The sequence below is a fragment of the Apodemus sylvaticus genome, chromosome 19 (assembly GCF_947179515.1).
Source record: "Apodemus sylvaticus chromosome 19, mApoSyl1.1, whole genome shotgun sequence".
NCBI lineage: Eukaryota > Metazoa > Chordata > Mammalia > Rodentia > Muridae > Apodemus > Apodemus sylvaticus.
In genome coordinates, this window is record NC_067490.1 from 48,762,019 (window position 1) to 48,777,180 (window position 15,162).

General features: G+C 41.4%; 1 protein-coding gene and 1 long non-coding RNA gene across 5 annotated transcripts in view; one reads left to right on the forward strand and one right to left on the reverse strand.

Moving 5' to 3' along the window:
* Hace1 (HECT domain and ankyrin repeat containing E3 ubiquitin protein ligase 1) overlaps positions 1–15,162 on the forward strand; it is a 117,050-nt gene that overhangs the window by 50,323 nt on the left and 51,565 nt on the right. For 2 of the 3 annotated variants that reach the window (XM_052163469.1, XM_052163471.1), the window contains 4 exons: positions 861–943; positions 4,009–4,107; positions 14,444–14,540; positions 14,705–14,806. In XM_052163469.1, coding sequence (XP_052019429.1) covers positions 861–943; positions 4,009–4,107; positions 14,444–14,540; positions 14,705–14,806 — 381 coding nt within the window. The remainder of the gene's footprint in view (positions 1–860; positions 944–4,008; positions 4,108–14,443; positions 14,541–14,704; positions 14,807–15,162) is intronic. The other variant, XM_052163470.1, reaches the window with a different exon arrangement.
* Positions 5,851–8,484, reverse strand: LOC127669476 (uncharacterized). 2 transcript variants are annotated; one of them, XR_007974370.1, is made up of 3 exons: positions 8,300–8,484; positions 7,067–7,097; positions 5,851–5,946 (listed from the first exon to the last, which is right to left on the reverse strand). It is a non-coding gene; the product is annotated as an uncharacterized LOC127669476 (long non-coding RNA). The 2 variants fall into 2 exon arrangements; XR_007974371.1 differs by lacking the exon at positions 5,851–5,946 and adding an exon at positions 6,031–6,068.

The window sequence follows — 15,162 nt, forward strand, 5'->3', positions numbered from 1 at the left end:
TAGCTTTTTGGCTGATTTAGGTCCAACAGCAGTGTGTGTGGTTGATCCAGAAGTAATACTAAAACAATTTAATTCCAAACCTGTCTTCTTTTTAATGTCTTTATATACTTTCTTCATTTTTTTTTTTAAAGGAGAAACTCAAATGAGGACCATAGGAATAAAACTAGAAAACATTATTTTTGAGGTTTCCTGAATCTCAAACGTGTATTTTTAAGACTTTATGTGAACACACTTTCAATGTGAATCAGATGACTACAGGGGACAGAGTATATATGGTTGAGTTTCAGAGATGTGAGCCAGCATGAACTTTTGTTGATTGCAAAAGGTCTTCTTAGCTTTCAACATGTTAAACTTCAACGTTTATACTCTGGCTTTGGGAGAAGTATAGCTCTGGGTCTGCTTTTTATATTTCAAGAGGTAAAAAAGTTTTAGTTTTAAAATTTAGGTATCTAAAAGTAATAGTGTCCAGTTTGCTAGTCTTTTGTAGCTATGCAACTTTAAATAATGGTGCCTTGGTTTCGTGTCTGAGTAGTCATGACTTTATAAGTTTAAGGCCTCTCCCAGGCAAGTACACTTTGTATTACAGTGACAGTCGCACAGAGGTCACAGTGTGCCTGAGTGCTCCGTCAGACACTTTGTATTACAGTGACAGTCGCACAGAGGTCACAGTGTGCCTGAGTGCTCCGTCAGAGAGCTGTTTATGGAGTGGTGCTTGTTCACTGTCATTACCATCAAGAGCCTGCAAACCCATTTTCTTTTTAACTCTAAATTGTGGGGAGAATTCTTCTGTGGGTTGGTGTTGTAATAACTGTATCTTTTGTTTACCCTTTCTGGCTTCCCTGTTTTAACTCTTTCCCCAGACAGTGCAGTGCTTGCTAGACAGCGGTGCTGATATTAACAGGCCGAATGTGTCAGGAGCCACGCCACTGTACTTTGCTTGCAGGTACCGAACTTCGCATTTTCAGATCTGCTTCCACTTAAGAATGTTATGTTTGAACTATATTCTCACATAAAGACTTGTGTATGTTCTTTAAAGGTCTGTTTTCCCACAAATGCTTTGCCTTTATATAGCATGATAAATACCATTTTGTTACTTAATCGCAGGAAAGCATTTTCTATTAATATTGTTGTCATTTGAGATAAGATCTTACTCTGTAGCCCAGGATAGCTTAGAATGCACAATGTTGCTCAGGGCTGGCATCAGACTTTGGGACCTCCTCCTTCAGCCTTCTAAATGCTGCAATATTAAGATAAACGGTCACACTTAGCATTTCATTTAATTGCCAGTTTTTTTTTTTTTTAATATATCAGTGGAGCTGTTTTTATTTACTTGACCACTTCAGTTTTAGCAATTACAAAGCAGTAATTCACTGAGTTCTATAGTTTATTAAGTACCTAGGTAAACTGTCCCGTGTGCCTTAGTTCAGAGCCAAGTCTTTATTTATATAACTTTTTAAAAGGTGTTGAATCATTGTACGTTTGTGTTCTGTATTCTGCTTTTGCACTGCTGTCTTGGTTATTTTTCTTGTCTTGCTCTTTTGTTTTCTAACTATACAAGCAGCAAATACTTAGCTTACTTACTCACCATATCACACACGCATGTAAGAATTAGTAAGCAGTGATAAACTAGGCTGGGGTGTCCTAGCGGACTTGCCAGGTATATGTCAAACGGTCTTTCTTTCATCCCCAGCACCAGGGCAGTGAAAAGGCCACTCACAGCATCAGCAACACAAACAACCCCTGAAGTGTAATGTAGGAATTATGCTTACACTTGTACCTGTACACATATACCTGCAAGTGTTTGTAATATGTCATACAGAGGGGGTTTGCAGTTAGGAATGGTGCAAAGTCCTGCTGTAATTAGTGTTGTTGTTGTTGTTGTTGTTGTTGTTTGCTTTCCGGTCCCACAGTTGTCCCTTGGTTCCCTTGGGCATTGGCTCTGAAACAGCTCTTCACCTCTAATGGAGATCCACATCTAATATAAAGTCCCTGATGTAAAAGCCAAAGTATTGATACACAGATTTTAAACATCTTCATGTATAGCTTAACCATTGCTTGCATCTAATACAAATGTTGTGTAGATAGTTGTTGTACCACACTGTTTCAGAAATGATAAGAGAAAAAGTATGTACATACTTGATATAGGTACAACAGTTGTACACCTGACTCTGTTTTCATTCGATATGGAACCTTTAAGTGTGGATGGCTGATTGTATGTCAGTTGTAGTCATTCATTTAGATTTTTAAGAGATTCTAGAAACTTATCCTGTTCTTTTATATCATTTAAAAATGACTTATTTTGATCTTCTGTGTATGTGTTGTATGTATGTGCATCATATGCATACCTGGTACTTGTGGAGCCCAGAAGAGTGTGTCTGGTTTTTCTGGATCTGGAGTCACAGGGAGTTGTTAGCTGCCATCTGGATGCTCTTTATAAGAGGAGCAAGCACTCTTAGGCACTGAGCAATCTCGAGATTTATCTTCAGCAGAGAGATGAACCTTTTTCTTGTTTTGGTTGTTACTGGTGCCTCTTGATTAATATAAAAGAGTTACAATGATAATTATGTGTATCTTTTGGAGGTATACACACATAATTATAGGTGCCTGTAGTGTCCAGAAGAGGGTGTCGATGTCAAATGCCCTGGTGCTAGAGTTAGAGCTGTTTGTCACTGGCCTACCATTGTGGAAACTGATCTCAGGTTCTCTGCAAGAGGAGAGCATACTCTTAACTACAGAGCTTTCTCTCCAGCCTTCTTAAACCCTTTATTTGAGTCAGTTTACAAAACACCATAATTGTGTGTGCTCACATGTATATGTGTGTGTGTGTTTGTGTGTGTATATGTGTCTATCTGTCTGTCTCTATACAAAACTTATTTTTAAAATTTATAATCACATCATTCCATCCCCTCCCATGCAACACCACTTGTCCTCTCTCAAAATTCATGGCCTCTTTTTCTTTAATTTTATACACACACACTCTCTCTCTCCTAAGTATGTAAATATAACCCATGTTGATAAGATATTTTTAATTGAAATTATGTGAGTTATAAAACTTAGTTAAGCTGTTATATTCAAGGGACTTTTACATACAATCTTTTGAGTGTTAGTATTCTAGTTCATATCTGAGTTCAGTATTATCTTATTCTTTTGATTTAAGTGAGTGGTTATTAAATGTATAGGAATTTTAATCTAGCAACATGGTTGCTCTGGCCAGGGATCACATCCAAATTTACAATCCAGCTGGAATGTAGACATGCCACACACCTTTAATTCCTGTGTCTGGAATACAGACGCATCCTTAGCATACACAGTTGATCCCTAACAATGATGTCTAATTGAGGGAAGACAAAGTGATGAATCAGAGAAAGATTTGACAGATGAGTCAGAGCTAGGATACGCCCAACTCTCATGAGGCAGACAGGAAAGAGAGGCTGCTTAAAGAGTAGTGAGGGCTAGAGAATCCAGTTCAATTCAGTTGTGCTCAGTTCAGTTCATGGCGTTCAGAGGCATTGCTTCCAATTAGCGCAATTCAGAGAGGTTGAGAGAAGCCAGTTTGAATTAGTCAGCTTTGAGAGGAGTTTGAGTCAGAACAGTTGAGCTGAACCAACCAGCCAGAGTTCAAAAAGAGCTAGAAAGTTGTGAGTTTATTCAGCAGTAAGTCTTGAGGACTGAAACATTCTAGGCCTAGATTAGCAGATGGGAGCAGATGCTGAAGCTGGTCTGGGCTTGTAGATTAGATTGTATGGGGGCTAGAAGCGTCCAGGCCTAGGCCGAGGCCCAGGGATAGTTAGATAGAATCTAGCTGTCTGGGCTCAGCCCACGCCATGTAGTTGAAAAGCTTGGGTATGGCTCTTATCACTTTATTTGAGGAATTAAAGTGGCATTCACATTCACAGATAACCAATTTCCATTATGTCATGAATTTATGAAAAATAGTAGCTTGAGTTTCTAGAATAATCTACCTTTCATATTAAATATTTTTAAAACTTTGTTATTTTTATGTTGAAGGATGGTTTCCTGTATGTATGTCTGTATACATGTGTATGCAGTGACCTTGGAGGTCAGAAGAAGGTTTCAGATCCCCTGGAAGTGGAGTGACACACTGTTGTAAGACTCCATGGTGCTGGGAATTGAATCTCGTTACTTTGGAAGATCAGCCAGTGGTTTTAACTGCTGAATCATTTCTTTAGCCCATTTACTTTAAAATTTTCTCTATATTGTATCTTTGGTGTTTATTTTTAGATTAGAAATATCTTTGAGGCTTCCAGTTTGGTTGCATTATCATAGAAAATCTCAGATTTTAACATGTCCAGAATACATCATCTTATTTTCCTCTTAATATCTTTCTTTCATGTGCATCTTATCTTCCTACTTGTTTAATGCAGAGATTAGATCATTATTACTTTTTGACTCTGCATTTGGAACCTATTATTATTAGTAAGGTCTTTAAAGGCTTCCTTTAGAACATTTTCTGCATCTGTAAACTCTCTAAAGATGCTCGACTGTCGTTATATCCAGAGTCCCGCAGCAGTCCGCCCACTCCTCCTCACTCCACTCTTGCTTCCATCTGGTAAATTCTCTCCTCCTCAGCCAAGTGGCCCTTTGAAAAACAACAACCAAAAAAAGAAAGAGTAAGTTCCTGCCACTTGAGAGTGTCCTTGGAGCCTCTCCCACAAGCCCAGCTGCTCTCCGCCTCTGAGACCTACTCAGTCCTCACTGTGCTCTAGCCGTGCTAGTCCTCTTTGCATTCTCGCAGTGCAAGTGCCCACTGTGGTTTCTCCCCGGTGTTTTTGCCTGTTGTGTGTTTTGTAGGCATTTTGTGTGGCTTTAACTTTCCTTGACACCTGCCACCTACTTTTGGTGGAGATAGGAGTCACCTATCTCCTTGCTGGCCTCAACCTTGTGACCCTCCTACCTCTGCATTCCCTGGGCTTAGATTATAGACGTGCCTACCTGCTGTCTTAGTTTGCTTTTGTTCCTGTGACAAAACACTGACCAAAAGCAGCGTGGGAAGGAAGGGTTTCTTCAGCTTGGAATGTCTGTTCTCACAGTGCATTGAGGAGAGAGAGCCAAGGCAGCAATTCAGGACAGGGAACTGGAGGCAGGGACTGAGCAGACGGATGATCACCACTCCGGGGGCTGCACTGACACAGTGAACTTCCCAGCTTTGTGTTTCCCATCAGTCATTAATGTAAGAAAGGGCCCTATAGCCTTGCCTAGGGCTGTGTGATGGAGTCAGCCTTTTAACCGAGACTCCTCTTCCCTGGTAACTCTAGCTATGTCAAGTTAAAAAAAAAACCTGGTTTTAACTTGCTTTTTAGAAACACAGTTCTGACCAATTTAAAATGTCCTCTTATATTGTCTGTTATAGTCTCATAATGTGGCCTCTGTGTACATTGCACCTCACAGTGTAGCCTCTGTAGTACATTGCACCTCACAGCGTGGCCTCTGTGTACATTGCACCTCACAGTGTGGCCTCTGTGTACATTGCACCTCACAGTGTGGCCTCTGTGTACATTGCACCTCACAGCGTGGCCTCTGTAGTACATTGTACCTCACAGTGTGGCCTCTGTGTACATTGTACCTCACAGTGTGGCCTCTGTGTACATTGTACCTCACAGTGTGGCCTCTGTGTACATTGTACCTCACACTGTGGCCTCTGTGTACATTGCACCTCACAGCGTGGCCTCTGTGTACATTGCACCTCACAGCGTGGCCTCTGTGTACATTGTACCTCACAGTGTGGCCTCTGTAGTACATTGTACCTCACAGTGTGGCCTCTGTAGTACATTGTACCTCAGTGTGGCCTCTGTAGTACATTGCACCTCACAGTGTGGCCTCTGTGTACATTGCACCTCACAGTGTGGCCTCTGTGTACATTGCACCTCACAGTGTGGCCTCTGTGTACATTGCACCTCACAGTGTGGCCTCTGTAGTACATTGCACCTCACAGCGTGGCCTCTGTAGTACATTGCACCTCACAGTGTGGCCTCTGTGTACATTGCACCTCACAGTGTGGCCTCTGTGTACATTGCACCTCACAGTGTGGCCTCTGTAGTACATTGCACCTCAGTGTGGCCTCTGTAGTACATTGCACCTCACAGTGTGGCCTCTGTAGTACATTGTACCTCAGTGTGGCCTCTGTAGTACATTGTACCTCACAGTATGGCCTCTGTAGTACATTGTACCTCACAGTGTGGCCTCTGTGTACATTGCACCTCACAGTGTGGCCTCTGTGTACATTGTACCTCACAGTATGGCCTCTGTAGTACATTGCACCTCACAGTATGGCCTCTGTAGTACATTGCACCTCACAGCGTGGCCTCTGTGTACTTTGCACCTCACAGTGTGGCCTCTGTGTACATTGCACCTCACAGTGTGGCCTCTGTAGTACATTGCACCTCACAGTGTGGCCTCTGTAGTACATTGCACCTCACAGTGTGGCCTCTGTGTACATTGCACCTCACAGTGTGGCCTCTGTGTACATTGTACCTCACAGTGTGGCCTCTGTAGTACATTGTACCTCAGTGTGGCCTCTGTAGTACATTGCACCTCACAGCGTGGCCTCTGTGTACATTGCACCTCACAGTATGGCCTCTGTGTACATTGCACCTCACAGTGTGGCCTCTGTGTACATTGCACCTCACAGTATGGCCTCTGTAGTACATTGTACCTCACAGTATGGCCTCTGTAGTACATTGTACCTCAGTGTGGCCTCTGTGTACATTGCACCTCACAGTATGGCCTCTGTAGTACATTGTACCTCAGTGTGGCCTCTGTAGTACATTGTACCTCAGTGTGGCCTCTGTGTACATTGCACCTCACAGTGTGGCCTCAGTAGTACATTGTACCTCACAGTATGGCCTCTGTAGTACATTGTACCTCACAGTATGGCCTCTGTGTACATTGCACCTCACAGTGTGGCCTCTGTAGTACATTGCACCTCACAGCGTGGCCTCTGTAGTACATTGCACCTCACAGCGTGGCCTCTGTAGTACATTGCACCACACAACGTGGCCTCTGTAGTACATTGCACCTCACAGTATGGCCTCTGTGTACATTGCACCTCACAGTGTGGCCTCTGTAGTACATTGTACCTCACAGTGTGGCCTCTGTAGTACATTGCACCACACAGCGTGGCCTCTGTGTATATTGCACCTCACAGTGTGGCCTCTGTGTACATTGTACCTCACAATGTGGCCTCTGTGTACATTGTACCTCACAGTGTGGCCTCTGTTGTACATTGCACCTCACAGTGTGGCCTCTGTGTACATTGTACCTCACAGTGTGGCCTCTGTGTACATTGTACCTCACAGTGTGGCCTCTGTGTATATTGCACCTCACAGTCTGGCCTCTGTAGTACATTGTACCTCACAGTGTGGTCTCTGTGTACATTGCACCTCACAGTGTGGCCTCTGTGTGCATTGTACCTCACAGAGTGGCCTCTGTGTACATTGCACCTCACAGTGTGGCCTCTGTGTACATTGCACCTCACAGCGTGGCCTCTGTGTACATTGCACCTCACAGCGTGGCCTCTGTGTACATTGCACCACAGCGTGGCCTCTGTAGTACATTGTACCTCAGTGTGGCCTCTGTGTACATTGCACCACACAGCGTGGCCTCTGTGTACATTGTACCTCACAGTGTGGCCTCTGTGTACATTGTACCTCACAGTGTGGCCTCTGTGTACATTGTACCTCACAGTGTGGCCTCTGTGTACATTGCACCACACAGCGTGGCCTCTGTAGTACATTGTACCTCAGTGTGGCCTCTGTGTACATTGCACCACACAGCGTGGCCTCTGTGTACATTGCACCTCACAGTGTGGCCTCTGTGTACATTGCACCTCACAGCGTGGCCTCTGTGTATATTGCACCTCACAGCGTGGCCTCTGTAGTACATTGTACCTCAGTGTGGCCTCTGTGTACATTGCACCACACAGCGTGGCCTCTGTGTACATTGCACCTCACAGTGTGGCCTCTGTGTACATTGCACCTCACAGTATGGCCTCTGTAGTACATTGTACCTCACAGTGTGATCTCTGTGTACCTTGTACCTCACAGTGTGGCCTCTGTGTACATTGCACCTCACAGTGTGGCCTCTGCAGTACATTGTACCTCACAGTGTGGCCTCTGTGTACATTGCACCTCACAGCGTGGCCTCTGTGTACATTGTACCTCACAGTGTGACCTCTGTAGTACATTGCACCTCACAGTGTGGTCTCTGTGTACATTGTACCTCACAGTGTGGCCTCTGTAGTACATTGCACCTCACAGTGTGGTCTCTGTGTACATTGCACCTCACAGTGTGGCCTCTGTGTACATTGTACCTCACAGTGTGGCCTCTGTGTACATTGCACCTCACAGTGTGGCCTCTGTGTACATTGTACCTCATAGTGTGGCCTCTGTGTACATTGCACCTCACAGTGTGGTCTCTGTGTACATTGTACCTCACAGTGTGGCCTCTGTGTACATTGCACCTCACAATGTGGCCTCTGTGTACATTGTACCTCACAGTGTGGCCTCTGTAGTACATTGCACCTCACAGTGTGGCCTCTGTGTACATTGTACCTCACAGTGTGGTCTCTGTGTACATTGCACCTCACAGTGTGGCCTCTGTGTACATTGCACCTCCTTATTTGCTACCCACTTATTTCTGCTACTTGTTTACTAGTTTGTAACCTGTCTCAGTGTCAGTGAAAGCAAAATGAATGCTTATTTTTACTGCTTTCTAGCTAACATCTGTACAGTATTTTTTACTTAGGTATTTAATGAGTGCTTGTGAGTGAATCACTATAGTTACATACAAAACAATGACATTTAAAATATTTAATCCAAAAAAAAAAACCCAGCTGGGCGGTGGTAGCACACGTGTTTAATCCCAGCACTTGGGAGGCAGAGTCAGTTGGATTCTGAGTTTGAGGCCAGCCTGGTCTACAGAGTGAGTTCCAGGACAGCCAGGACTACACAGAGAAACCCTGTCTCAACCCCCCCCCCAAAAAATTAATACAATATATTTTATGCAGAAATTGACTGTTCCTATAGCTTGTCTGAATACAAGAATATAGTTAAGAGATTGTTTTTAAAAGTATTTATTATTTGTTCTATATTCATACCAAAGATTTTTTTTCTTTAAAACTCAAGTGTGTGCCTGTGCATGTGGTACAAGGAATTAAACACCAGGACATTGTGCCATGCTAAGCTATTCTTAATTTTTATTTTAAAGATGGTGGTGTTCTCGTCTAGTCTTGTTACGTGGACAAAGCTGGCCTAGAACTCATGACAGCCCTTCCTTTCTCCTCAGCTAAATACTCAGCCCTGTGGGCGTGGCCACTGAACTGGCTATTAAGTTTTACTTTAGCAAGCATCGAATCTTTATGAGGAAAGGTAGTAAGAAGTGAAACAAAAATTAATTTCTCATTGTAGGAGAATGATAGATGTTCATTTTACTTTTAAACTGTCTTAATTTGTGTGGTGGCACCTGGATGTATGTGTGTGAGCTACTGTATGTACATAAAGGCCAGAGAACATAAAGTGTTCAGTAAGCCTCTGTGGTCCTCCTGTCTCAGCTCCTCCAGCAGTGCTGGGGTTACAGGTGTGCGTGCCTGGCTACCTATATAGGTGCTAGGGATTTCAATTCAGTTCTTCTTGCTTGCCCAGTACTCATGCTGACCTCCCTGAGCTGTCCCTGCGTCCCTCGGGGCACGTCTTTAATTGTACCGTGGTTTCTAGGCTCTCAGGTATTTTCTCTATTTGCAGATAACTTTTATTAAGAAAAGTAAGATGAATTGAACATATATAGGTAAGTTGTCGGTGGAGCTTTAGAGGTTTGTGTGGTGTTACAGAGTATGCTTCAGAGCATAGAGAACTCCTGCTGAGCAGTTCTCTTCAGCTAGACACTCAAAACAAAATAGTATATAGAATAACCTTTCAATTTAATTACACAAACTCGTAAAATAGGTGACTATAGTTTCTGTTCATAATCAGTTAAAATTGTTACAACTTTAGTTCCCATTATTATATGTACTAGTGGGAGTTCTTAGACATTTAAGACTGAAAGAGCCCAAAGTTAGAAAGCTGAGTTGGAGAAACAGTCCATTTTCATAAACTACATTATGGCCCTGGAAAGAGTATTATCTCAATCAGTAAAAAAATTAGTCTTTCTAAGGAGAAACTTCTACAGTTATTTAGTTCAAAGATTATTTTAATTGCTAAATAATGCTAAAATACAGCCAACTGTTTAAAACATCAGCCTATGATGGGTAACCCAAAATGTACAGTGTTTGCTATTGCATATATTTGTACTGCAGTTGTGTCTGAGGTACAAGGCATTATGCATCATCCTGTATGTTTCTGTTTATTTTGGTGAATTTAATTATAGATCTGAGAGAGGATTTAGTTATAAAACTGGCTGTTAAAGACAGTTGGCAATTAAAAAAAAAAAAAACCTTAGCCAGGTGTGGTAGTGCTGGCTTTTAGTATCAGCACACAGGCAGAGTACAACTATTCTTAGTATTGGTGCAAGTGATAGAGACAGGCAGATCTCTTTAATGTTCAAGGCTATTCTGGTCTACTAAGCAGGTTCCAGGCCATCCAGGGTTACATAGTGAGAGCATATCTCAAAAATAAAATAAAAATAAAATAAAATAAAATAAATTTTTCTTCAACTCTTCATAGTCTGTTACAGGATAGTTGTAAACTGTTACAGCTTTATATATGGGGCACTTGGAGTACTAATTGTACTCTTTACATATTGTATGTTACAAGCAGTTGCTTCTTGTTTTTAATACATTTTTGAAATGAAATTTCACTTCACTTTTAAGTGTGATTTTTCAGGTAGTTTTTGAAATATAGCTTTCTCAAAATGTAGTGGCATTTCTTTTTCTTCATGTGAATTATTCTTTTTAAAGATTTATTTTTAATTTTTTTATAATACGATTTAAAAATGTTTATGTATTTTATCTGCTTGCATGACTGTAACATTTGACTGCCAGGTGCCCACTGCATTCAGAAGTGGGCATTAGATCCTCTGAAACTGGAGTAACAGATGGCCGTGAGCTACTGTGTGGGCACTGGGCACTGAGCCCTGATCTTCTGCAGGTGTTCTTCATGCTGAGCCATCTCTCCAGCCCCAAGATTTATTTTACTTTTAGTTTTATGTATATTTATGTGTCTGTGCATAGGGATATGTACTGAAGTGCTAGTGCCCACAGGTGACATTGGATGCCCCTGTGTAGTACAGACATTTGTACACACACTTGACATGGGTGTGCTGGGAACTGAGCTCAGATACACTCAGACACTAAGCTGCTTCTCTAGTGCTCATGGTAATATTTTGTTTTGCTATATGTATGACAGAAGTTTTTATATGGAGGCTTAAAAAACACCTATGTAGTATTTGTTGATTGTGAGCAACTGCATTTACTCTTGAAACATTGGATAGACCATTTAAAAAGAAACTTTAGATTAGATTAAGTACAGTTGATTTGCCCAGGAACACCACATAACTAGATAGTGCTCAGAGCCAGCAGGGACTGAGAGGGCTCTGTGCTGGTAGTGTCTGAGCATGAGCTGAGGCAGTGTGGACGGTGTGGAGACTGCAGCCAGGGCTTGGCTTTTTCGGGCAGGATCTGATGGATTGGCTCTGTGGTTGGCTGACCCTCGTCTGTGAACATAAAGGTAAAATACTCAGTTTGTCCAATCACCATACAGACCACCCTGTCACTCTGAAGTGTGAGGCCGTTCCTCCCCATCAGGGAGCCAGCAGTTGAACATCTGAGTCAGTTGTTACTCCAGCTACTGGCTGATAGTGTCTGATCTCAAAGGTTGTGGGCTCAGTCCTAACGATTACACTGAATCCTAGGTACTTGGAGCAGGTCTCATGCTCTGTGGTTTCTGACCTGGCTGCCAGCTGGGCTTTCTAGGACTCCCTCTTTGGGTTGGAACAATTTGCCTGAGTGGCTCTTAGATCTCAGAGAAACTGTGCTTGTGTTTATTAGATTATGACAGATATTTTAAGGGACATAAATATGCACGACACACAGACACCCATAGAACAAGGTCTAGAAGACTCTCAGGTGTAGCTCTGTGTCTTGTAGATAGTGCGTTGAGATGCACTGCCCTCTGAGCAGGTGGATGGCTTCGTAGTCGCCTTCCTACAAGGCTGTCTTCTCCGCCAACCAGGAGTTCTCCAGTCCTGATTTTTTTTTTTTCTAATGGAAGCTTTGTTGCACTGGTGTGATTGAAACGTGTACAACTATGCAGAAATGTTATTAGACCAAAAGAGGTGTGACATCATCTGTTAGGACAGAGTTGCAAACCCAGCAGGTGTTTCTGTTCAGAGTCTTTATAGTCTTTGGACAGCACTTCTTTCTTTTAGGTGTGACGTAGGGCACTGTCTGAACTGCGGATCCTGTGATGGATCCTTAGACAAGGTAGATGCGAAAAATGTCAGAATAGTGTAGTTTTACTTTCTATGGCTCACTTAAGGTCATTTGCCTTGGAAACAAGGAGCTGCTTGATGAGGGACAGGTTAGTACCTGAGAGGTCTGGTCCTAACAGTCTAACAACAATTGTCTTTTACTTGATTGTTCCAAAGCCAGAGGGCCAAATACATTCAGCCTACTTCTCTAGTTACTTAAGATATAACAAGGAATTAAGTAAGAGCTAGGAAGTATGGGGGAATACACACACACACACACACACACACACACACACACACACACGCACACGTGTACACACGCGCGCCCTCTGTCACATCTGAATATTTGTTATGAACAGCATGCTCTTATTTGCTTATTTACTGTTATTTAGGAGGTGAAGCACAGGGACATCTTTTAGGCTAATGGTTTCCTATTTATTTAACAGCTCATGTAACACAACTGTCACAATTATACCCCTGATGATGAAAGGACTCAGATAACGCTTGTCACCTCTTAGACTCTAGGACATTGTGTTAGGCTTCTGCTTGTTATTTCCTTTCTTTCTCTATCCATTCTGTAATGCTAGTTATCAAGTGTATGAATACGTTAAAGCTTAGAGCCTAATGTATAAAATGTGATGTGTCTGTGCTGTGTGCCCACGACCATGCTTCGTGCTGTAGAAGTCTCCTCTTTAGATATTGGCAGTTTAGGGACTGGAGAGATGGCACAAGTGTTAGGAGCATTGTCACTGCAGAGGACCAGTGTTTAGTTTAAATGGGGACTGACAACCATCCTTAACTCAGTTCTAAAGGATCTGACTCCTTCCAACCTCCGAGTGCACCAGGCAAATAAATACATGGTGCACACATAGGGAAAACATACACATAAAATAAATAAGTGTGAAAAATTCAAAAGTTGAAAATTTCAGTGGAAAAACTGAAAATATGGACATTAAGCAACTGTAAGTGTGTTATTAAAATTGGATAGTTTTTAATAAAAATTCCAGATTATTGACTTCTAGCAGAGGTGTCACTGTGTTCTGACATAAATTAAATTTGTCTTGGTGACTTTTTGATTTTAGTTTTGGGCATAATAGGGAGCAGCCTAGCATCGGATAGTATGAATTAACCACTGCTCTAATAGCTGTGTCATACTTTGGCTAATAACACTGATAATAACATAATAATAACACTGATGCCTGATGAAGACTTGCAAGCCTTCTGCTCTGTATCTGTATCAGCAGCTACATGACTTAGGCAGAATTGTCCTGAGTCTAGGGTTAGCCTGGACTACAGAGTGAGATTTCCTATTGAATATTAATAATAATGCTAATTACTGTTGTTTTCAGAGGATTGATCGACTGGTTTGTTTTTTTGCTGGCAAAATTTGGCTACTATTAATACTGTCTATCTCTATCTATCTATCTATCTATCTATCTATCTATCTATCTATCTATCTATCTATCTATCGTGTGTGTATTTTGCCTGAATGTATATGTTTGTACACCACTTGTGTGCTTGTTGCCTGCAGAGGACAGAAGAGGGTATTGAATCTCTTGGAACTTGAAACTGGAGTTACACTCAGTCATGAGTCTCCATGTAGGTCCTGGGGCCTGAACCCTGGTCCCCTGGAACAGCAGAGGTTCTCTTAACTGCTGAGCCATTTCTCCAGCCCCCTAGATTATTATTTTTAAGTTAGTTCTGGTCAGTTGGTATTTGTATCAAGGACAGTAATTACTGTTGTCATAAATTATCAACAGAATGATGAAACGTATTATAATTGTTCACTAAATTCATAGCAGGGCTCTATGAATGTTTAATTCAAATTGACTATAAATAGTGTTTTATGCAGTGCCATTTGGTTGAAATACAGTGAGCTTGTTTTTAATTTGTTTACATTTTTGGGAAATCTGCATAGTTTGTATTGCTGTCAAGTGACGTGTCTCTGTAGTGCTGTGTTCTAATTTATAGAGATAAGTTAAATTAAAAGATTAGTTTTTAATTTGGTTCTATTTCTGTATAGCCATGGTCAGAGAGATACTGCACAGATTCTTCTATTACGAGGAGCCAAATATTTACCAGATAAAAATGGAGTAACCCCTCTAGATCTATGTGTACAGGTATGCTTTTAATATATTATTCCAAGCCCATTTATGATAGAAATTATAAGTAATAAAATCATGTATTTATAAATGAGAGTGCAAAAATATTTAGTCTGTGAAAAGTAGGATCTTTAAAAGTCTCTTTGTTTTTAAACCTGAATAATTGTAAATTTTGTTTTTAGGGTGGATATGGACAGACTTGCGAAGTGTTAATTCAGTATCACCCGAGGCTTTTCCAGACTATTGTTCAAATGACGCAGAATGAAGACCTTCGGGAAAACATGGTAGCATAAGCTTGCTAATAGGTTGTAAATGAGTAATAATTAAAATTCTGTTATGTTTATTTTAGTAACTTGGGTTGGTTGTGCATTATATAACTATGATTTACAGTTAGCTCTTGATATATGGAGATTCTGCACCCAAAAAACAAATTGTTGATCAAAAATACTACAATTATACATGATCAGACTTTTTGTCATTATTCCCTAAAAAATACAGTATAGCAACTATTTACATACCACTTATACTTTATTAGGCATGACAAATTATGTGAAGATGATTTTAAGTTCATAAAAAGATATGGATTGAATGTATTCAGTTGCTATATCTTATAAAAATTTGAACATCTAGAGGTTTTGGG